This window comes from Micropterus dolomieu, linkage group LG19 (genome assembly GCF_021292245.1).
Source record: "Micropterus dolomieu isolate WLL.071019.BEF.003 ecotype Adirondacks linkage group LG19, ASM2129224v1, whole genome shotgun sequence".
In the NCBI taxonomy this organism is placed as follows: Eukaryota; Metazoa; Chordata; class Actinopteri; order Centrarchiformes; family Centrarchidae; genus Micropterus; species Micropterus dolomieu.
The window spans coordinates 13667533-13688901 of NC_060168.1; the positions used below are offsets into that span (position 1 = coordinate 13667533).

Below are 21369 nucleotides of genomic sequence, written 5' to 3' on the forward strand. Positions count from 1 at the left end.
TGATATGATAAGTGGCGAGACAAAGATGAGCTGGTAAACAGGCTGGTAATGGGACTTGCAATAATGTTTGCAGACAGATTACAAAAATAAGGGTCCGGATTATCTATCTCAGCTGATTTGTAGTGGCAAAGACTGTGCAACTTGTTCAACACATCAGCTGACTGAATGGGAAAGAAGGCCAGCTTGTGCACAAGGTTGCTGGAGCTGTGGAGCAGTTGTCCAAAGGGGGAGTAGTCAGATGGAAGGCGTAGCCAGCCTCAGCAAAATGTTTATTATGATTCTCTATTTTCATGGTTTTATCAGTATTGATAGTGTTACCAAACTTCAGAGCAGTAGGGAGGTGGTCTTATTCTCTATTGATTTTAAGGTGTCCCAGAACTTCTTGGATTTATTGCTACAGGATGCAAATTTTGGATTAAAATAGCAGGCCTTTGTCTCCCTAACTCTCTGAGTATATCGGTTACTGACTTCCTTCAAAAGTTGCCAGCCACTGAACTTTGCACCACGAGATGTTTTGTGCTGGTTGAGGGCAGTCCAGTCTTGCTTTCCTTTGCCTTGAGTTGCATATCTGACATCTCAGATGAGAATATTAGTGCTGGACAAGTTAATGGGTCATTACCGCGTTAACACGTTAATTAATTAATTAATACAATTATTTTATCTCATGTTAACACAGTTTTTATTATTATTATTTTGAAAGTCTTTTGCTCACTGGCTCTGAATACACATACAGTCAAACCATGGGTCACAGGAGGGGCAGGCTGTTGATCAGCCAGCAAATCACCTACCCAAACAAGCAGTGAAGGGAGGCTTGGGCAGACTTGGATGCAGCATGTGGGAGAAGACTGCGCTCCACGACTAAACAGCAGGCGCTCTATGGATAGTAACCACCGCAACTGCTTCTGTGCACTATACAGCTGTAGCCTATTTAACTTAAATTGTTAAATGAAGGCTACATAACTTTACTTGATAGGCCTTCATCTAGTTTTGTGGGGGTGCTCTGCAATGCGAATAACGGTAATCACGGTAATCGATTCTGGAAACTGACAAACAGCGAGGATCAGTCTCTCTTCCAATGATTTGTGCTGCGCGTCGCATAATGCTGATGAAACAGCAACAAAAGTCAACAAATTTATTTAATGTTTTTCCAGCACCCCTAAATCAAAGAATAGAAAACAGAAACATTTTATTTAATATACACAAAATATGTTTTATACTTTCTGTGAATATGATCCAATTATTCTTATTTCCATACACCTTGTTTTGAAAACCGGACATTGTCTCATGTGTATCCTTGCGCTAAATTCATCAAGTCTCACCCAATTGGATAAATAATGTTGTATGCGGTTCTCGTCTCGTGTAACATGAAGACTTCACAGCCTCTCTTCAGGTAGGACTCTCTTACTGCAACACTTGTCTTTGTAAAGAGAGAAAATGACAGGATAAAATCGCTTACCAGCCTGTCAGCTCGCACCAGTCCATTTCAGTTACCATGAAGGCTTGAGTACGTTTGCACTCCAAATTTAGGTGCAGCTAGCTTATTCGCCTTCTCACAAACACTGGAGCACATCACGACAGTTTCCCAGGAACGCGGCCGCTTGTCGTAACGCCTTCTGCTTGACCACTTCAACTCAAAATGTTTCAGCTGATACCTGTTCAGAAAAAAAACAAGAAAACACATTTATATATGTTAACCTGTGGCTCAGAAGGTGCCTGTTATGATCGTGGCTCTGGACTCTGATGGTGACTTGTTTTAACAAGCTAGATAAAAGGTAATGCCCTGGCAGAGGCAAATAGCCTTGATTGTATATTTGATTTGATTAAAATAACGTTTAAGTTGAGATTTACAAGAAATATTTTATTGCTACTGTGTAAGGGAATATTGCTGGTAAAAAGCACCTTATTTGTTTAAAGTGTTTGCAAACCATATGTTATTGCACTTTTGTGTATATAGCGGTACATTAAAATTAAAAGTGCACAATACACTACTTTAGAATTCATTATTCAATTTTGCGCATAACAATGAGATTAATAGCAATTAATTGCAGAAAATCATGCGATTAAAATTTTTAATCGTTGCCCAGCACTACAGAATATGTAACGCTTATGCATAATTTAAGTGTACATGGCAACAATGAGTATGTTGTTGAATGCACACAGACCTTCAGGCAAGTTACTGACTGAAACCAATCTACTGAGAGTTTATCTGACACAAATAGGAAAAAGAGCTCATTGCTTTAAATGAAGCTGGTAGCCTTGGAACCTGACAAATCTGTAAGCTCAAGCTTTAAGTGCTCTGGCAGATACGTCTGGCCCCCCTCCCATTCGGACACATTTCCACCTGGCCTTGATCTGGTTGGGCCAATCACAACAGTTTATCTAAAAGGGACAGGTTTTATGCGATCACTGTACAGACGAGCACAATCTTATTGGCTGTTGAGACATTTTCATAAACAACCAAGATGGCTGCCGCTGATATGAAACTGTTTCTGTTGAATCCATTTAGGGCTGTCATGATAACTGCAAAATTGAAATACCGCGCTATTGGTCAAGCCTACCGCGGAGGACGGCAATCAACGCAACAACTGCAGTGTTCATACTTTACACTTCAGGCGTGTTAAATTAATAAATGAGTGCTTCTAAAGTTTCATAACCGTAACGAGCTCTGTAACGGTTCAAGGATTGTTCGCCATGGGCTGTACGAGACCCGACTTCAAACTTGGAAGCTGTAAGTGTTGCCATGTATTGTGTTGTTTTACTGTTTATTTTAAAGGTTAGCTAACTTGGCGTTAGCAAATTTGCGGGGATAATGTGGCTAGAGGGCTTGGCAATGTTGGACTAACGCTGTAATCCTGAGGGACAGTCGAGAGAAACTGAACAGTAAGCCTCATTTGAAGCTCACTAACTAACGAGCGTAGTGTGTAGGATGCCTGCAGCTGTTTTTCATATTGCTTTCTGTTGAAATTTAGTTATAATGTTACCACAGCGCAGTGGTTAGTTGCGGACAGCCATTCGACGCCGCACTGTGGCACGCGTGTGTGTTGCTTTCTATGTAAATTGACTTGATATATGTGCCCTGAAGGTAATGATATAGCTACGTGTGAAAAAGACACGGTCAAACTACAAAAAGGAGTTTGCTTGGCAATGTTGTTGACTAGCACCCAGCAGCTAGCTTGCTCCGACCATAAAGCTGCTGTTAGCGGCTCGCAGTGAGGTGACAGACACTCTTACTCTGCTATATGGCACCAAATTACTTCATTGATGAAAGATACGATAATACCACGTTGTTGAGTCCTTACATATTGCCGCGTTGGAAATTACTTTACCGCGACAGCCTTAAATCCACTATCACATCAGTATTAAACAAACTGGACTGAAGAACAAATATCTGCACCTAAAGCTTTCATATAAGAAAGATGGTTTGGCGTCCTTCCAACCTTTCAGGATTTGGTAAATTAAATTGACCAAATCCAACTATGCTACATCACACATTTTGTTGCGCTCTGTTCGTCCAGAGGCATTTTGGCCTGCGCCTGTTGATAACACCCTTTGGAAGTCAAAAATTAACTCAGAGGGGATGCCAGGCTAGGAGGCTGCTGGGGAAAAGGAGCAAACCAAAAATGTATCTTTTCCCCTTCTGATTAATTAGGACTGTTGTGAGATTGGAAGAACATACGCAGACCAAACTGCACTGTTTCTTAACAATAATGAGGCATTTTTTACGACTCTTCTTTTCCAACAAGATTTCTGTGGTAATTTCTCCTTGTTCTTATTGATATTTCTTATAGTGGGCGGCTGTGGTTAAGCCCTGAAAAATATGTCAAATGTGAAAATGCTTTTCCCTAGGCTAATTGTAATATGCATGTTTTTATTTTATATAAATCACTGAAGTGGAATGCATGACATTATAAACAATGCCTGTTTATATGTTCACCCTGACTCATTAGAATGGGTAATTATTGTTTTAGGGTAGTTGAAAACAAATTATAATGACCTGCTCGTGATGGAAGAGAGCTGGCTGTATTGTGTATATTCTTTAATCAGACAACAGACTTACACACAGTGTTATTCTTGGAGAAAGAGAAGGAGACAGAGATTCATTTTTTATGGAGCTATTTGATTTGCACATTTGGCTTTCAAGGATTCTCAGTGGCATGTGAAAACCCAGAGTATATTTCAGCGACTGAAAGCTCAGCATGAATAAGTCAACAGTGTCAAAGTGTTTATTTATTCATTTATGAATTCCTCCTCACTGGCGTTCCTCAGCAGCATCCCTCCATGACACTGCAACATATGCTTTTGTCTAAGTGCGTGCAAATTATAAAGCAAGTGTGCATTGTTTTAAAAGGTGTGTTTTTCTATTCTATATTATGTAACCTTTCTTTTATTTATTTGTCTACTTCTAAGCAGACATCACTTATTCCAATTCTCCTCTTCTTATGTTAGATTAACATTTGCTAGAAAAAAAACCATTACTTTTATGTAATAATTACTCACTGCTGTAACATCGAAGCCAATGTTCTTTAAACAATCCAAATAGTGTGTGCTAAATAACTCACAGTTGGTTGACGTTGCTTTTTGGCCAGTGTTTCACTCTTTAATAGCTGTTAATCCAATTCTTCTTTTTTAGTGATTCAAAGTCACTGTCGCCAGAGCAGTTTGGATCTCAGGAGGCAAAGAAATGCTTTTAATATAGCAATGTATTTGATTCAGACCAATAATTATAATCAAGCAAATACCTATGTCATACATATACTCATCCCTGGCAGCCAGTTGCCAGCTGACAGCTCATTTATGCGAATAAAGCAGAGAAAAAACTCAATTAGTGAGCTGAGTCAGTGGCTCATCTGTACAAACAGTCGTCTGCCTATCATCCCTGTTGGCTTCTGTCAAGTTAGAGAAACATTTTATGGCTGCCAAGAAACATTTTAATGCCAACAATGCAAAAGGGTCCATTTTAGAGTTCAGTTTAGAGTCATTTACTTTACATTGCAGTATTTTCCTTCATCAGTTTTGTCCAAAAGAACCTGTCTAATGGCTTTGAGTACTTTAACAGGATACCTTGGACTCCTTAGTTTGAATTAAAAACACAAGTCTTTTGTCAAATTGAGTATCCGTATTGTTTTGCTAGCTGTCAGTTCTGTGAGTGCTGAAGACAATCCCGTGCATGGCTCTGTAAATGGGAAAAACAAACAAAGTGGCTAGGACTGAGCCACACAACACTTTTCCAGCCGTTCCAGGCATGATTTATGACAGGTAACGTTAAATTACTTGTCCATGGACATTCAGCTTACTGTCTAGTTTGCAAACATATACTGTTACATGTTATGTTAACTATAGTTGCAGGAAAGTTGGAAGTATCGCTGTCTGGAGCTGGTGTTCTAGCTCTGGGACAGTCTTGTCCTCTCTGCATATTAGCTTTGCAGCAGCAACTGTAGTGACTGTTTGCTAAGCCACAACTTAGCTAATGTTTCAGAATCACATACCACACCTTTAATTGTTTCAGTAATTTTTAAGGAAAAATGCCACCCCCTCTCTGGTTGCAGCTCACTCAGTGTGAGGATATGTTGCTTTTCTTGGTTATATACGAGCGACCCTATGATTTCCTCGATGCGTTAAACGCCAATGGAATCGCGGAATTTAATAATAAGCTGTTAAACATGGCATCTGCTACATTTTCATTTACATTTACTCATTTAGCAGACGCTTTTATCCAAAGCAACTTACATTTGAGGAAAAACATACAAGCATCAACAAAGGATCAATACAGCACGAGATCTACAACTGACAATACATACTAGTAAGAGCAGCAATAAATAAGAGCTAATAGCACGTATGGGATCAATGGGGGAAATACCTAGGGAAAGAAGAGTTGTACAAAAGAATTGTAAGGGGATAGAAGAAGGGCACAGGAAGTGCATATTAGAGGTTAGGGGTTAGAGGTGTTATATGATAAGATATATAAGACATGTGCTAAGGTAAGGTGTGCTAAGATGTGGTTGCAATTTATAAAAATCTGGGTTTTCCCTAGCATTATAAGCAACTTTTTCACAGCACTTAAGCGAAATAAACAGAAAAACTGTGTGTTTTGTTTTCATTTACGTTTAATTTACCAGCTTCCTGCTTCTCTCCTCTGCTCTCTGTCGGTGTTTCACCGAGGGCAGACACACACCGTCATATCAAAGTGAGCTAGCTAGCTAGAGCTCACCACTTCAACAAACTGAAATGTCGTGGCTGTTTGTGCGGAATCAGATATTCAGTAATAAAAAGCCACGTCAAATAGCAGCATATTGACGCTGTCAGTAATCAAGTAAGAACTTATAAGGGACAATTCACAGTACAAGTATTGCAACTGCAATGAACTGTCCCCATAAATAATTTCACCTACATTTGAAAATTCTATATGCACATTTGGTTTGATACATCAAATTCAGTGGTATTCATTACACATTTAATATTTTCTTACTGAGTTGTTGAAATTGTATTAATCCACCACATGGTTACATACTCTTTCTGATGACAAAATGTGCTTAAATTGTAAAACAGAATTCAGAAAAATAATTAAAATGGATTTCATACTGCCCTATATGTGATAATAAACTGACCATATTTAGTGTTTGGACTGTTTGTCAAATAAAGGAAGCAGTCTGAATACATCACCTTGTGCTGTGAGGAATTATAACGGGAATGTTTGACTGCTTTTTGTGCACTAAATGATTAATCAAGATAATAATTGTATACAAGTTGGTTGCAGCCCTAGAAATAAAGCTTGTGTCCGATCTAAAAGGGCGATGTTGGTGATGATGTCAGCACAGTTCCGTGCAAACTCTGTTGAGTGTGAATGTAATCTGATCAACACCGACTCAAACCTTAGAGTGTAATTTTTTAAATAGTATTGAAGAAAATACTGATGCCTATATGCTTCCTAGATAATTCCTTTATTGTGGTAGAAAATCATAAACTCAAAACAAACTACAAAATTATTTTTCTTAGAGATACAGCAGTGTGCACAGACAGGGAACTAAGGCTTCATCACTGTGGCGATACAGTGTAGCTGCTAATTACAAGAGGAACAGAGCAAACAAGCAGCAGGTGCAAAAACTCACTAATATTCAATACAGGAGTTTTATACAGATTTTTCCAGTGTTGGAGTGTTTCTCTGCTCTCCAGTGTTTGCCTGTTTGTGTTGTGTGTGTGTTTGTGTTACAGACAGAGGAGGCTTTGTAAGTGCTGTTTTCTTCCTGTCAACATAGCTGTGTACGCTGCTGTGCCGATAATTGGATCAGACTTTGCTTATTAGCAGTGTATTGCAAATAGGTGACATATTTCCAACAAAATTTAGCTGGTTATATAAAAACACAAGCCTATGTTTTGTTTACCATCACACGCAGCGGCCGGGATCCAAAAAGCCGACATATTTCATGAGGTGTAGATGTACTTAAATGCATTTGTGAGACATAGAATTGGCAAGAAAAAAAACACTGAGAAGCCTCAACACCTCAGAGACCAAGATCTATCACATTATCTCTGTTCTGTTCTCCCTGCAGGCAGTACCCAATAGCTTTGCTTTCAGCATCTTGGCAGCTTAATCAAAGACAAAAAGTCCATAGTGGGTTTAGAAATGTGCAGGCGTGAACAGACAGTGTGGACTTCTCCTTACCTGTTGTCTTTGACTTGAAGAAACGAAAATAACACAGAATGTGTGACTCATAGAAAAAATATCTATTTCAATATTTACTCAACCATCAAGACTGTCCATATTGCAAAAAACAACAACAGCATAGATCATTTAAAACCACCTATGTTTACCTGACAAGGATCTCATGTGGCTGTGTGAATAATGACTGTTGTCTGCAACTTACAGGGTAGGCGAGTGTTGGATTGAACCAACAAAGCACTTTTTTGACACTGGAGATTGTTCATTTCCTGTCTCCTACCACGTGTCAATGTCAATTGATTTGGCATGACCGTCCAGCTGTATGAACTTTAAACTGACTTTGAACTAGCTTCAACTCAATGCAAGTTCAGGTCAGCCTGTTTTCTGAAACGTATGATTGATACGACAGATCCTGATGCAGCTCATCTCAATATCAGTGTAGTTACTAGATGACGGTTTAAACATTTGTCTCACTCATTAAACATGTGGCATTTTCTATGTGATGTTGGACTACAGCTTGTTTTCATGAAAATGTAATAAATTGGGTGCTCTTTATTTCAGGCGTGGCGCCTCCACTATAAAATGCTACAGGAAACATTGGTTAGTGAATGAGTTGCTCAGATCAGAAAGCTGTTTTATAAATCGTTTTTTGAAATGGTCATTTGTAACGGCATTGACAACTGAGGTCATCCTGCAGATACGGGCGTCACCACCCTGTGCAGTATAATCACTGTTTACCTTGAGGTTATTTCTATCTGCACATCTTCAATTGATGAATACATGTCTTCCCAAACAGTGCTAAACCCCTAAATAACAGTCATGGGCTTGGTCTCAGATGTTTTTCTTTTTCTTTAAGGCAGTGTGAAACCTATGATGCATCTACAGCCTCTTGCAATAGTGCCTTCTTTATTTGTATTTACCATTTACAGTGTTTAGATCTTACAGAATGGATGGAAAGATACAGGCTTTTACTCATTGTTTAAGGTTGGGTCCTTTTTATTTTAAAAGAAGCCAGATGCTTCCATGGCAGTGATTACAGATGTTTGTCTAAATTAACCCACAGCTTCGCTTTAGGAAACATAGGAATAGTGCGTAGCACCATGCAAATTAAATCTAATGCGCTCGCTAATTACAGAATTTATTTTCCATTCTTCCACACTCACCTTCAACTTAATCACAGGATTCTTTTTATTCTCCACTTGGGATAGAGAGAGAGTTTCTGGGAAATTCAATTATCTAAGTGGAAGACTTCGTTCTTTAACTACAGTTTCCTAATTCAATTTATTTCTCCTCCTCTCTGCACTGAGGTATCTTTCTATTTCCCCACTCTACACTCTGTCGTCAATAGTTACATCTGATATTATACTACATAAAGAATCCTTATACTATTTCATATTCATAATATCATATTTCTCATAGTGTTTGTCTTGCAAATGGGACTTTAAAAGATGCTGTCTTTTGGGATGGAGTAGGATTCTGATTTCGGCTGGTTAAAAGAGACTTTTGTCCAGGCTCATGTTGGACGAGGGAGAGAGGAAGCTCTAGAGAAAACCATCCAGCACCAAACAGACAGAGATTAAAAGAGCCTTCACTGCCACAGGCCTTTAATCATGAAACTCATAAACAGCAGGAAACAGCAGAGTCCCATGTCTCCACCATTCTGTTAGGGTCCAAAGCACATACTCGTCCACACACACACACAGACACAGACACACACACACACAAACGCGTGTGCACAGTGAAACCAGAAAACCAAACCTGACATCACCTGTCATAGAGAATCCCTGAGGTTTCTCTTTTTCATTACAAGATCCTGTTTGTCTTTGCTGAGGTTGTAAGAGCTAAAATCACACAGAAAACAGTCTGGAGAGAAAAACATTCACTGCAACTGGGAGGGGTGGGGTGGGGTCTGACGCAACGTCTACTTGGGCACGTGGAGAAAGCAGTATTTTAGCATGATAGCCGTAGCAGGAACTTCCGTCTTCTGTCACTGCAGGATGTGTCTAGGTACGGTAATGAATGTAGGCGTAAAATATAAAGAAATAGCTAAGCTTAAAGTATTCTTCAGGTTTTATTTACAAGTGTACAGAATGAGTAAAACGGGAGCTCATTATTGCCCATGTTTCTTGCCCCCGTCAGACTTTTTACCGATGTAAAGCCATTCCCAGATCTCACCAATTAACTACATCAATACAACATCATTATTTCCCACAGGAAGGCTGGCAAGACTATGACAATAGTTGCGAGTTGCATTAACTCGTTTAATAACGTTTTCACAACTAATTTTGTTTAGTTAAGTGCAATGATACACAATATGTCATCAATCATACTGTCAATAAGATTCCACTGAAAGACAATACACAACAATGTTGAATTATTCAGCTCAACCCTACTTGAATTTCAGGAATACATAAAGAACAGAGACATAGAGCAGTAATTTATGACTGTTTTCAGTATAATTTACTAATCTGCTGATTATTTTCCTGATTCATCATTTAATCTCAGAAATCTCAATGTAAGAAAAAAGTCAAAAATGCCCACCACACTTTCCTAAAGCTTACAGTAATGCAGTGGAGTAGATTGTTCTTTTATCTGACCAAAGATATTTAATTTATTATCATATGACAAAGAAAAGCAGGAAATCTACTCATCTGAGAAGCTAATATTAGACTATGTCCGGTATTTTGCTTGAACAATTACTCAAACAGTTAATTGATTATTAAAGGTCAGTCAATCAGTCGATTAATCAACTATTTACGACAGCTCTACACAGAAATGTTTAGAAATTACCAGGACTTCATGAGATACTTGGTATGCAAGACACACCTTTAGGTCTTAATACATATTTCTTTCTTCCTGGATGAGATATGTTTTTGTGACACAACAAAAGCTTCATCATTGGCAAATAAAAGCTGCCGAGCCGCATAATGACATAATAAAGTTTCCTCCCAACACAAACACTAGCTGCTTTGACCTTTGATGTTTTTGACCTTCCTCTTAACTCAGATAATGGCTTTTGACTGAATAGCTCTGAGAATGCGTAGGGAGGTGTTTGTGTGCGCGTGAATTGGGGAGTGGGATGTAAAAAAATAAGTTACAGAGTTTGACACCCACTCCATCAGCTCTGCGAATTGTGGAAATGCATCGATCGTTGCGACAACATTATTGTGTCTTGCTGGGCCCAGCTGGGGAGGAAGATAACAGAGATAACATAGCTCGTTTCTCATGAGAGCATGCTTCTGTCTGTTTCCCTTCCCCTGCCCTAGGCTGTGCTTCTGAACAGCCGTGTGTGTGTGTGTGTGTGTGTGTGTGTGTGTGTGTGTGTGTGGACGTGCTCTGTTTATATTGGTTGAAGGTACTGTAATAGGCAGTGTCTCAGAGGCAATGCTAAAGATAACACAGTGGCGTCGGGTGTGTGCGCCAGAGATTTCCACTTTTAAAGTTAAATGTTTTCTACTGCAAACAAGCTGATAGCAGAGTGAGTCATTAGAGCCAGGTTTGAAATTTGGGAGCCACACATCTAAACACACACATGCGTGCACCCACCAAGTAGCATCATCTACTTTTTATTATACTGCAGTGTGAGGAGGTAATGGTGCAATATGTTAACTAAAGACAGCTCCAAGGTTAAACGTTTGCATTCCTGCGTGCTCTGCCCTATGGCGGCTATGCTGATGAGAAGAGAAGATTTCCAACGCTATTAGCCTTCTTTCTGTGTAGTCCTTTGGATGATGATGAAGTAGCGCTGAACATGTGCAAGCTGCAGGGGAGTGAGAGATTAGAGGAGTTCTTATGTGAACTAATAAGACGGCAGAGTACCTGAAGGTGAAGCTTGGATCTGACAATATGCTTTGAGCACCATGGAGCGGCAGTACAAAAGAGGCTCTATAAACCTTTGCAATTGGCTGAAGAGAAATGAGTGGTTTCACCGAAAGAGAGAAGTATTTAATGAACAGGCACAGACCCATATTTATCCCCCAGCATCACTAGTAACACCTGAACCTCTCCTGCCTGCACCTCTCACTTCTTACTCAACTATTGTCCTCAAAATTCCACCTCAAATTTCTCAACCTTCAGATTGCTTCTATTTTCCTCAACCTTCCTTTCAAACCAAAACCCTCATCTTTCAGTTCTTCTTTCTTCTTGCTCTCTCTTCCGCTCTGCCCCATTCCTCTTTCTTCTTTTGTCCAATCTTCTCTCCCCGTTCTTGTCTCCCCCCGCTACTCTTCACCGTCACCCTTCCCTCCTAAGCCCAGAATGATTCTCACTTTACTGTCTCATTGTCAAAGAGAAAAATGAAAACATGAGACACTGAGGGACACAAACTAGGCCTTTGACAGTAATGGGATTATGAGGTGGGGATTGAATATTAAAATAATGGAGGGGAAATGCAAAATGTCAAATGGACATCTGAAATGAGGGCTTGCAACACTTTATCACTGCTAGTAGTCTTGCATGCACTGTGCAGTGACTGGTAGTGGATGCATGAGAGGTGACAGGGAAAACAATAAAAGCTCTCACAGTCTGTTAAGTATTCCATTACGTGCCATCATGGGCTGCCTGAATGAGGAATGAAAGAAAAGGGGAAGGTTGGTAGGCAGAACTCTGGAGAAAGACATCTCATCGAGCTCCCTCGACCATCCAAGGACAGCTTGCTAATAGAGTTGTTTTACATGCAAGCAGCAACTCCCTCTGTCTTTCTCTCTCATGCATGCACAGGTCTAGAGCATACATGCATACCATTTGCATGTTTCTCTGACTTTGATGCAGATTGTCATCCAATACAACCTCTTCTGGAATTCATCAATTTCATAAACAGTATGTAATACTTGTGTCATGTCAGCCGTTTGCGCCTGTGTTTAGTTTAGTCAGCAAGACGTGATCTGGGACAAGCAGGCCTGTTAGTTTAACCTTGTGCCCTGCATGCATGCCCAGCAGATAATGGGCACTGTTGGCAGGAGCCAGTTAGCATCCTCTGACTTCGCATCTGCCATGAGGTCTGGCCAAGCATGATGCCAATTTCTGGAGAGGCAGGCTGATGCACCTTCGGACTGATTAAATTCACACTTCTACATCTCCATTTTAACACATTGCAAGTCGACATGCGTGTGTTCACTGATGTTGTTCTCGATTTTGGTTGCTCTACCCTTGTTGCAGCTTTTACATGATCAAGCTGTACCTTTCAAAGCAGCGGCAGGGTGGCGGCAGGAGCAGTGAGAGACTGTTGTTTAATCAAAGGGCCCAGGCTCAAGCTGCTGTCGGGTCCTTGTGTGAGACGCTGAATCCCTAATCCCTGAGGGGAATGTGGCTGACTTTTTGGTTTCTCTGGCTTACTAGTTTGAAAATTAGATCCCTGGTGTCAATGTCGACAAAATATCCCTTCGAAATGTTGTGTGCTGTGGGTTACTCAAACAGCAGGAAAATATGTCTTGAGGGTGAAATGCCTTGTGCAATAACGACTAAGGGAGGCGCTGTAGAAGCATGTAGGGAAATTTAAATGACAGAGCTATTCTCCAGCTCAGATTGGCATGAAGCTCTGCCAGTTACATCTTCAGTACAAAAGATTTAAGAAAACAATTGTGTTTATAAATAATATCTAGTTCTCAAAAAAAAGTCAAAAGTACAAGCCTGTGTACATAAAAAGGGTGAAGAAGAAGATAACCACAATGCCCAGGGTGCATTAAATAAAGAAGCATTCAGTCACCAAGCCTTAAATTCTCCGATGTGCCACTAATGAGGCATGACAGCTATAAATTATGCTGTTGAGAAAACTGACAACACAATCTGAAACTTAAATCACTTTACTAGGTCAATTTTGAATTAATTCAGCAAACTAGATTTCGGCCTAAACATATTGTAGGTGTCCAGCTGGGTTGAAATATGGATCCCTGTGGGGACAACTCACAAAACTCCTTGATTTTTTTTTTAAGGGAGTTTGGGGCGGATTAGCCGCTGCCTCAAGCACAGGCAGGAGAACTGTTTTCCCTTCTTTAGAAAGTATGAAATTGTCCAGTGTTGTCTAATCTTGCGCACTCGGCAGCAACACGAGCGATGCACCATTTATGATTGTAAACTGAAGGCACATCTGGAATGTGAACGCGGCCATTGTGTATCATAATTATGTGCTACTCACAGCACCTTTATTTTAACAATCAATCAAATTGACTAACTGTATAGAAAACATTTCAGCTCATAATGTGAAGTAACACGGCTTTAATGTGAAGCTAGCTTGCTAACTAGCTTACCGAGACGAGTCTTCATCATCCACAGAGACAAGTCATTACGTGCCTCCTCTTCAGATGCTCCGGCATTAGTTGTTGCACCCCTAATTGACATTGGAGAAATAGTCTTCCTAATATTCAGATACTGATTTCAAAAAACTGGCCTTACGAAACAATGATGCTACAATACAATACCTCCATAGATTCAGAAACCTTTCGGGTCCATGTTTGCTACAAAGAATTAGTTCACTAAGTTATTGATCACTTAGTGAAATAGGCGTGTGACAAAGTCTTTAATATTTCACTGTTGGGTTTCTGACATGATTTTGTATTAAGACTCATAAACATACACACACACACAACACAACACAACACAACACACAACACAGACTCACTTCAGTTAGCCTGTGCCGGAGGCTCACTACTCACTACAGGGCTCTATGGTGCAAAATAATAAAAAGACATTTTCAGTGATTAATACCCTTCTCTTCCAGCCTTTGGAAAACTGACGCCTATACTCAATCATGTCCTGAATCTATTAGAAATTATTGATTTTGTAGGAAAGACAGGGAGAGAGAGAGAGTGAGAGAGTGTGAAAGGTAGAGAGGTATAGAAATGGAGACAGAGAGACAGATGAAGACAAACAGGCAGAGAGCAGGGGGTGAGAAACAGAGCGCACCAATAAAGTTGTCGTCTCTCATCTGTAATTGGAAAATCTGATGCGAACAAACACGCCTAACTTTTTTTCATAACTATTCTTAAATGCGTTGACAAGTTTGGCAGAAGTTTGAGGAATGCAGTGTATTTCAGGCTGTGTGTCTGGCCTCAGGATGTGACCCTTTATCTTTGATGTCGACCGTGTCCTGTCTGCTGTGGCAGTGACGGATGTGGAAAGACATGAGCTGAGTGGGGAGAGTCGCTTTCAAGGCAAAGCCATTCAGTGAACTCAACAATAGAAGAATGGGTCAGAATTCAGAGTGCTTCGAAGACTGACAGGTCTCCTCTTGAATCATAGATATCAAAGTCAGACCGTGTCCAGAATCCCCTTTGTCAGAGAGACGAACTGAACATAAAAGAAATATATAGATACTGCAGGAGTAGCTGGTAGAAGTTTGCATGTGCGTGATGTGAGTGTGCGTGTCTGCGTTTGATTGGTAGGTCAACATTTGATGTTAATTCCTACAGACAAGTATGGCATTTTATGGTGAGCTGATGCTGACTGATCCCTGACGCACAGTTACTTTATGACAGCACTGCTCTGATGTGCCCAGTCTTCTGTTTTGGCCACTGACTGTTCTTACCTCACCAGATAACACATATCTGCATACATTAGATAGTACTCTGTAATAAGTAAGCCATAAAAAGTCTCAAATGGAAGTCTGGTTCTCTAGGCTAGAGAGTGGGGTTTACGAGTCATGGTTAAGGACATGAAGACAACAGTTCTAGTTGATGCTGTCTGTGTCACAGTAGTTGATAATTCATAACTTTCCCACTGCTTGTCACCTTTCCACTAACTCCCCTCTCTTTCCAGAGCCTGCCACTGCAGTAAATCCGTTCTTCCCACTTTCTGCCTCAGCAGTCCAGCCTCTTACCCTGCCTGTTTTCTGGTCCCCTGCCTGCTCCTTTCGACTTCTTTGCTGTTGCCTAGACCCTGCTCAGTTTTGTTTGCCACAGACTTTGTTTACCTGCTTGTTACTGACACCAGCGTGCCACTCGCCTCGCCCTCTGCACCCTGGTATTTTGTACTGTATATATTGTTGCCTGCTGTCAGTAAACTGTTGCCCTGATGTCTCATTTGAAAATGGCTTTTCTATTTTACAACAATTCAAATTGCTTGAGCATGTATGTTGATGCAAAGTAGACTAAACTCTGTTGTAAATGTGTGATTTGTAACAACAGGTTGTTGCATTTAGATATCGCACTTTACTTTGCATTACTTGGAGATTTCTTTTGTTTTAAGAGTTGGCTGATACAGTTCGTTGTTCAAGATATATTATAATAAGCTGATTATTCTTTAGACATCAGTTTGAAAAAAAAAACTTTTTGGTGGATATAATTTAATCAACCCTGCCACAGAGGTTATGTTTTTACTCATATTAAATTATAAAAGGATTTTTATTAAATACTGCTGACAGGTAGGCCTTAGGCCAAGGAACAATTGATAAATTTTTGGTAGTTATCTGGAACTCAAATTTCCTCCAGTACAGTAACATGATTGCATAACTATGAAATATACAGATATAGAGATTTGATTCCATATCCTAGGGATTTATTTGCAAGGCAAAGAAATTTCCAATTTATGTGACAGGAATGATGGCGACGGAGAGAGTTGCAATGTCCAGCACAGTCAAGTGATGAAATTAACATGATGGCCATATTTACAGCTTGGCTGACCTAATATCAGCAACGCCAATACCATTCAGACTGTCTTAATATGGAGGTTTTCAACCTGTGAGGCATGACAACAGTTTTTAACAGTGGGAGGATGCAGAGGGATAGATGTGAGGCAAAAATACTGCATGAGGCAGAAGGGAGAGGTACGTGAAACAAGTTAATTGTTGTAGTTTGGTCTGTTGGTTTGGCCCGCTCACCCCCACTGTTAGCAGTTGGAGCTGCAGCAGTTGCCGATACACACAGCTCATGTAGGCAATAAAGGTACTTTAATACCATCAGCAACCAATTACTGCAGTTTGCACTACTCTTCTTGGAATCAGGTTTTTAGATAGTTTTAGAATCATTTAGTCAAGGACAGCCACTGCAGATGGTAGGAGACTGTTCCCCCTGTTCACAATGAGAGCAACTTCAGTAATGGAGAAATAAGGAAATAATGGTGTATTTTGGATTCCCTCTTTTTTTTATATTGGATTCATTATACCCCAGTAGGGCTATTATGAGTTTCTAACCCAAGGCATTAACACCTTTTCACTTTGATTAAGAGAAGTTAGCCATCAACCCAGCTGCCATCCCCTCTATTGTTGGTTGAATGTCACCTCCTTTAATTAGCCCCCAGGTTGGAAAGCAGCCATCTATTTTCTGGCCAGACTTGCCTTCTAACCTGCTGTCCAGGAGGGAGACCAGATGTTTCTCATAGTATGATAAACTTATGAGACTTGACTTGTTTGTGAGATTACAGATGGAGTGTCATCATTGTTTTATTTTTTTTTGCAAAGATGACAGAGCTGGCTGCATGTAACGACCGCAATCAGACCCAATTGTAGAAAGCACTGCCCCTTTTTGGAGTTAACAGGCTCTCGTAGTCAGTGTAGATTGTGTCTTTATTTACACTGATAAATAATCTGTAGACAAATGCACTGTGTGCCTAGGCAGAGTGTGACAGGGTCAGATTTTAATTATGTATTTAGGGGTGATGAAATGGCTAAACATGACTCATTAGTGATATCACTACACATAGTAGTATGCAGTAATGTTAGCAGTGTTAAGTTCTGATGTAATAATCTGGTTGTATGAACCTAGCCTCTCGCACTGAATTCAAACTTTAAACCTGATCTGTCTTTTGCGCAGTGCCACTCTCAGCATAGCATGGTAAGCGCACATAACAGTATGCTCTATCCACCGGAACGTCTTGCAGCATGTCTTCGTCTTTGCAAAATGCTACTTACAAAATCATGTAGATGACACCGTATTATATGATGCGCCAAAGTTTCTACAAATTGCACCAAAGCAGTAAAAGAACAAAAATTGAAATATGCAACATCTCCATGATTATTTAGCCTACTTTCGCGCTTCCTGATTTTCCCTTGCTCCAGAATTTCTGTCCAATGAATTGATGACCTTATAGCACACATGTGGTTTTGTTTGCAAATTCTGGTTCACTTGCAAAAAGGGCAGTGTGAAAGCAAACCCCAACAAACAAAAATAATCAATTGTATTTGGTCTGGACTATAGCAAGTGAACTAGCGGACTTTCCTGGTATGAATCCATATTGTGATTTGTTCAAAGATAACTGCACACCAGCATAATGATTCCACAGTCAAGTTGGAGGGAAAAAGAGTGATGACAAGTCATCTGATTATACCAACAGTAAAACTGGTCAACCAGTTACACTGTGTGACCACTGATCAGCTAATCACATTGATTACCGATTTTGTAATGATATCCACTGAGGCAGCAGGAGATCATTCCAGATACAAAAGACCAAAACAAATATAGACTCTCTTTAATCCTCCCTTCACCTGTTATCTACAAAAGTAGCCACACAGAAGGACTATTTTTTTAATGCAATTTACTTCAAAAGCATTATTTGATAAAATGCTCTTATCTAATCAATAAATTAAATGCTCTGCCTCAAAATGAAATTATACTTGGCAGTTGACAGTTTTTGTTGTTTGTGGTGTGTTGTGTAAAGATAAACATATGCATATTATCCTCAAACGTTCATGTGGGCAGGCCACAGTCACACACGCTCACACACGCTCACACACACTGACATTTATTCATTGACATTTAAATACATTTGGCCTCAGGGTCTCAGGGAATATTTGGATCCATAAAGAAAGCCACAAATGGCAGCTGTCATTTATGTACAAAAGTAAAATTGTCAAACAGCTCTGAAAATATAAAGGAGATCCATGTTGCTTATATTTTTGCCAAGGTCTGCAAAATATAATAAAGCATAACAGATGTCCAGTAATTGAGATGCCTCTGCGTCAAAGGAAATCGTATTTATGGTAAGATGTGCTTGACAGTGAAGTGACAACTTTATGAGCACTACTAGGAGCACTGCAGTTCATGTTGGTGCACTGCAAGACTTTTCAGTCCTTTCGATCTATATTTCCCTGTGGTCTTTTAGTGGGATTTCACAAGTGTCAGAACCAGATGGGTGGTGTGTGTGTGTGATTGTTTGTGTATGTGTTAAAAAGAATAGAACAGGTGTGCAAATTAACATTCATCAACATACACAAGAAAGCCTCATTTAGAGGCCAAATAGTACTCGGAAAAGCTCTTGTTACCTAACCCACCCGCCCCCCTCCTCTCTTTTTGTTAACAGCTCTCCTGATGTGTAAATACCAGCCTGGTGATTAATGGTAGGATGTAAGTCCTGTTGTGTCTCTGTCACATCATCTATCATACAGCCCAGGATGACCAATAGCAATGACAAGATGAATGGGCTGGATGATCAGGGTCTGCTGGCTGGTTACTGAGCTAGTTAGAGCTGTTCAGCTTTTTGTCTTTAGTTACAGCTACTCCCAAACTCAAAGAATGGGCTCTACTTTGACAACCCTGATTCTACATTATGTTGCTTTAGCTCAAAAAATAAAATTTGCTGTGCTATTCATGGTGTATTTCATCAAGTATTCTAAGAACAAACAAAGAAAGATGAGAGGTTAACTTCACTTAATGCCTAAAAAATAAAAGAAAAAAGAAGTCCTTTTCAAATTTAGTTTTCACTCCTTTGCTTCCAGGGTTAAGACCTAGTGCTAGCTTTTCTGGCAGGTGGTTTTTAGTTATTAGTGCTGTGCCCAAGTTCAAATGGTATTGTTGTCACCTGTCACAGTGAACTAAACGAAAGAAGTAAATGCTCCACAGTGTGATTAAACTGCTGCAGACATGACGGTGAATGTGCCCTCAGGGTGCTACAAGGAAGCACAGTGTAATCAGAGAGCAAACACATTACATCTGGAGCTGAATCCATATACCTTAAGGGCATGCCCTGCCCTTTCTGAAAGGCTGCACTTTGCTTTTTGCCACAACGGAGCACTTGGCTCTCACCTTCACAGGCCCAGCCCGGTCATCACCCGGACTCTTCTCCCTCCTGGTCTCCAGTGGTGATCTGACATTCTCACCCTTTCTTTGATTGTAGGCTGAAAAGTCAGAGTGACCTACACCTTACACATCTGCTTTTTAACTGATCTCCTGTCTCATAGTTACAAATAGTTCCTTGTGTCCTTATATTGTATCTAAGTAAATGTACAGTAGTGTGTACTGTTTTTAAACAGACTTACACTCTGATTACTGATTAGAACAACATCATACCCTTAAACTGCTTTATATTGGTTGCTTAATATTGTTAATTTACATTCAGAAGTAAAGTATATTCTACTGTTTGAGAAGGTCATACACTCAGATAGCTATAGAAAACGTACGATTCAAGACCTTAAACTTTTTAAGTTTTTAAATAAAAGTACAGTAAAACCATTCATTGCAAACTCCCAATATACAGTATTTCACCATTTACATTTACATTTACTCATTTGGACGCTTTTATCCAAAATGACTTACATTTGAGGAACAACATACAAGCATCAACAGAGCATCAAATACAGATCTACAACTGACTAGTAAGAGCAGCAATAAATACTACTACACAGAGGTCAACAATGTGAAGGATGATTAGCAGTGAAAATGATTAATTTGACAGAATTTCTGGCCCAAATTCAGCATTCACATGTAGTCCCCAGGTAATTCTGCTCCAGTATGAACAAGGCCATAGTCCAGCGATTCGGAGCACCTCTCCTTGGGTTTTAGGTTCAGCTAAGTCCACTGGTGTTCCCGGGGTCATCAGCACAGAGCAGGCGGATCCTGGCCGCTACGCTTGACCTCTCGGCAGTCTGAAGTAATTGGTAGTCAGAAATCTCACCTTTTATCTACGATAGGATGGGTCTGTGCTCAGCATAAAAAAGTCTCACTTCCATCTCTCTTGGTGTCATTGAGCGAAAGAGACAGAGAGAGAGTGAAGGGTAGAGGGTCATTCCCTGTCTTGTGTTCTTCTTACGAGGATCGATTGTGAAAAAAGAAGATTATAGTGAGTTTTTCATTGTCCTCAACTCTGGAGATTTATGTATATGTTTCTCTATTTTAAACAGTTGTGGGAGATCTGAGACCAGAAGGTACAAAAGTCTAAACATTCAGTCATTATCTTTATTTGTATCATATAAATCTTCACTACTTTAGTTTACCTGTACTATTGTAGCCTTCATGCAAAAGAGAGAAATAAATAGAATATAACAATGCGACAATAACTTTCCTTTTCTTCCTGTCATGTATTTTACAACACCACTCATAACCCTTTCTCTAGCAACAGTTGACGCTGGTTTCTTTTATCCATGACCACCCCCTCAAACCTTAATCTAATGGTTATTTTAACCATGATGTTTCCCAAACTTTAACCAAGTCATGTTTATGCCTAAACCAAACCAAACCAAACTAAACCAAACTGTTTTTTTTATTTTTTATTTAAATCTTTCACTTGGGTGTTACAGTTCGTATGACTACATGTTAAAGATATGCAGGCTTTCTACACACACTGAACAGCACGGCTTTCTATGCTCTTTATTTATTCAGTTAGGTCGTGTGTGTCTCTCAAAGAGAGTGACCTTGTTGCTTTCACATCTGTCTCGTTCATGGTGATCTCAGCATCACACCTTTCACATTTGCACAAAGGAAGACCACTAAACTATTCACTCTGGACCTTTTTTCCTACCCCCAACACACACATGTGTGTGTGTTTGTGTGTGTATATATATATATATA

General features: G+C 39.8%; 1 protein-coding gene across 1 annotated transcript in view; it reads left to right on the forward strand.

Annotated features, from left to right (window-relative positions):
* The first annotated feature begins 2603 nt into the window (after positions 1-2603).
* The window catches only part of si:ch211-153b23.7, a 61004-nt gene continuing 42238 nt past the window's right edge, over positions 2604-21369 (forward strand). The window contains exon 1 of the mRNA XM_046030855.1: positions 2604-2728. Coding sequence (XP_045886811.1) covers positions 2692-2728 — 37 coding nt within the window. The 5' untranslated portion in view covers positions 2604-2691. The remainder of the gene's footprint in view (positions 2729-21369) is intronic.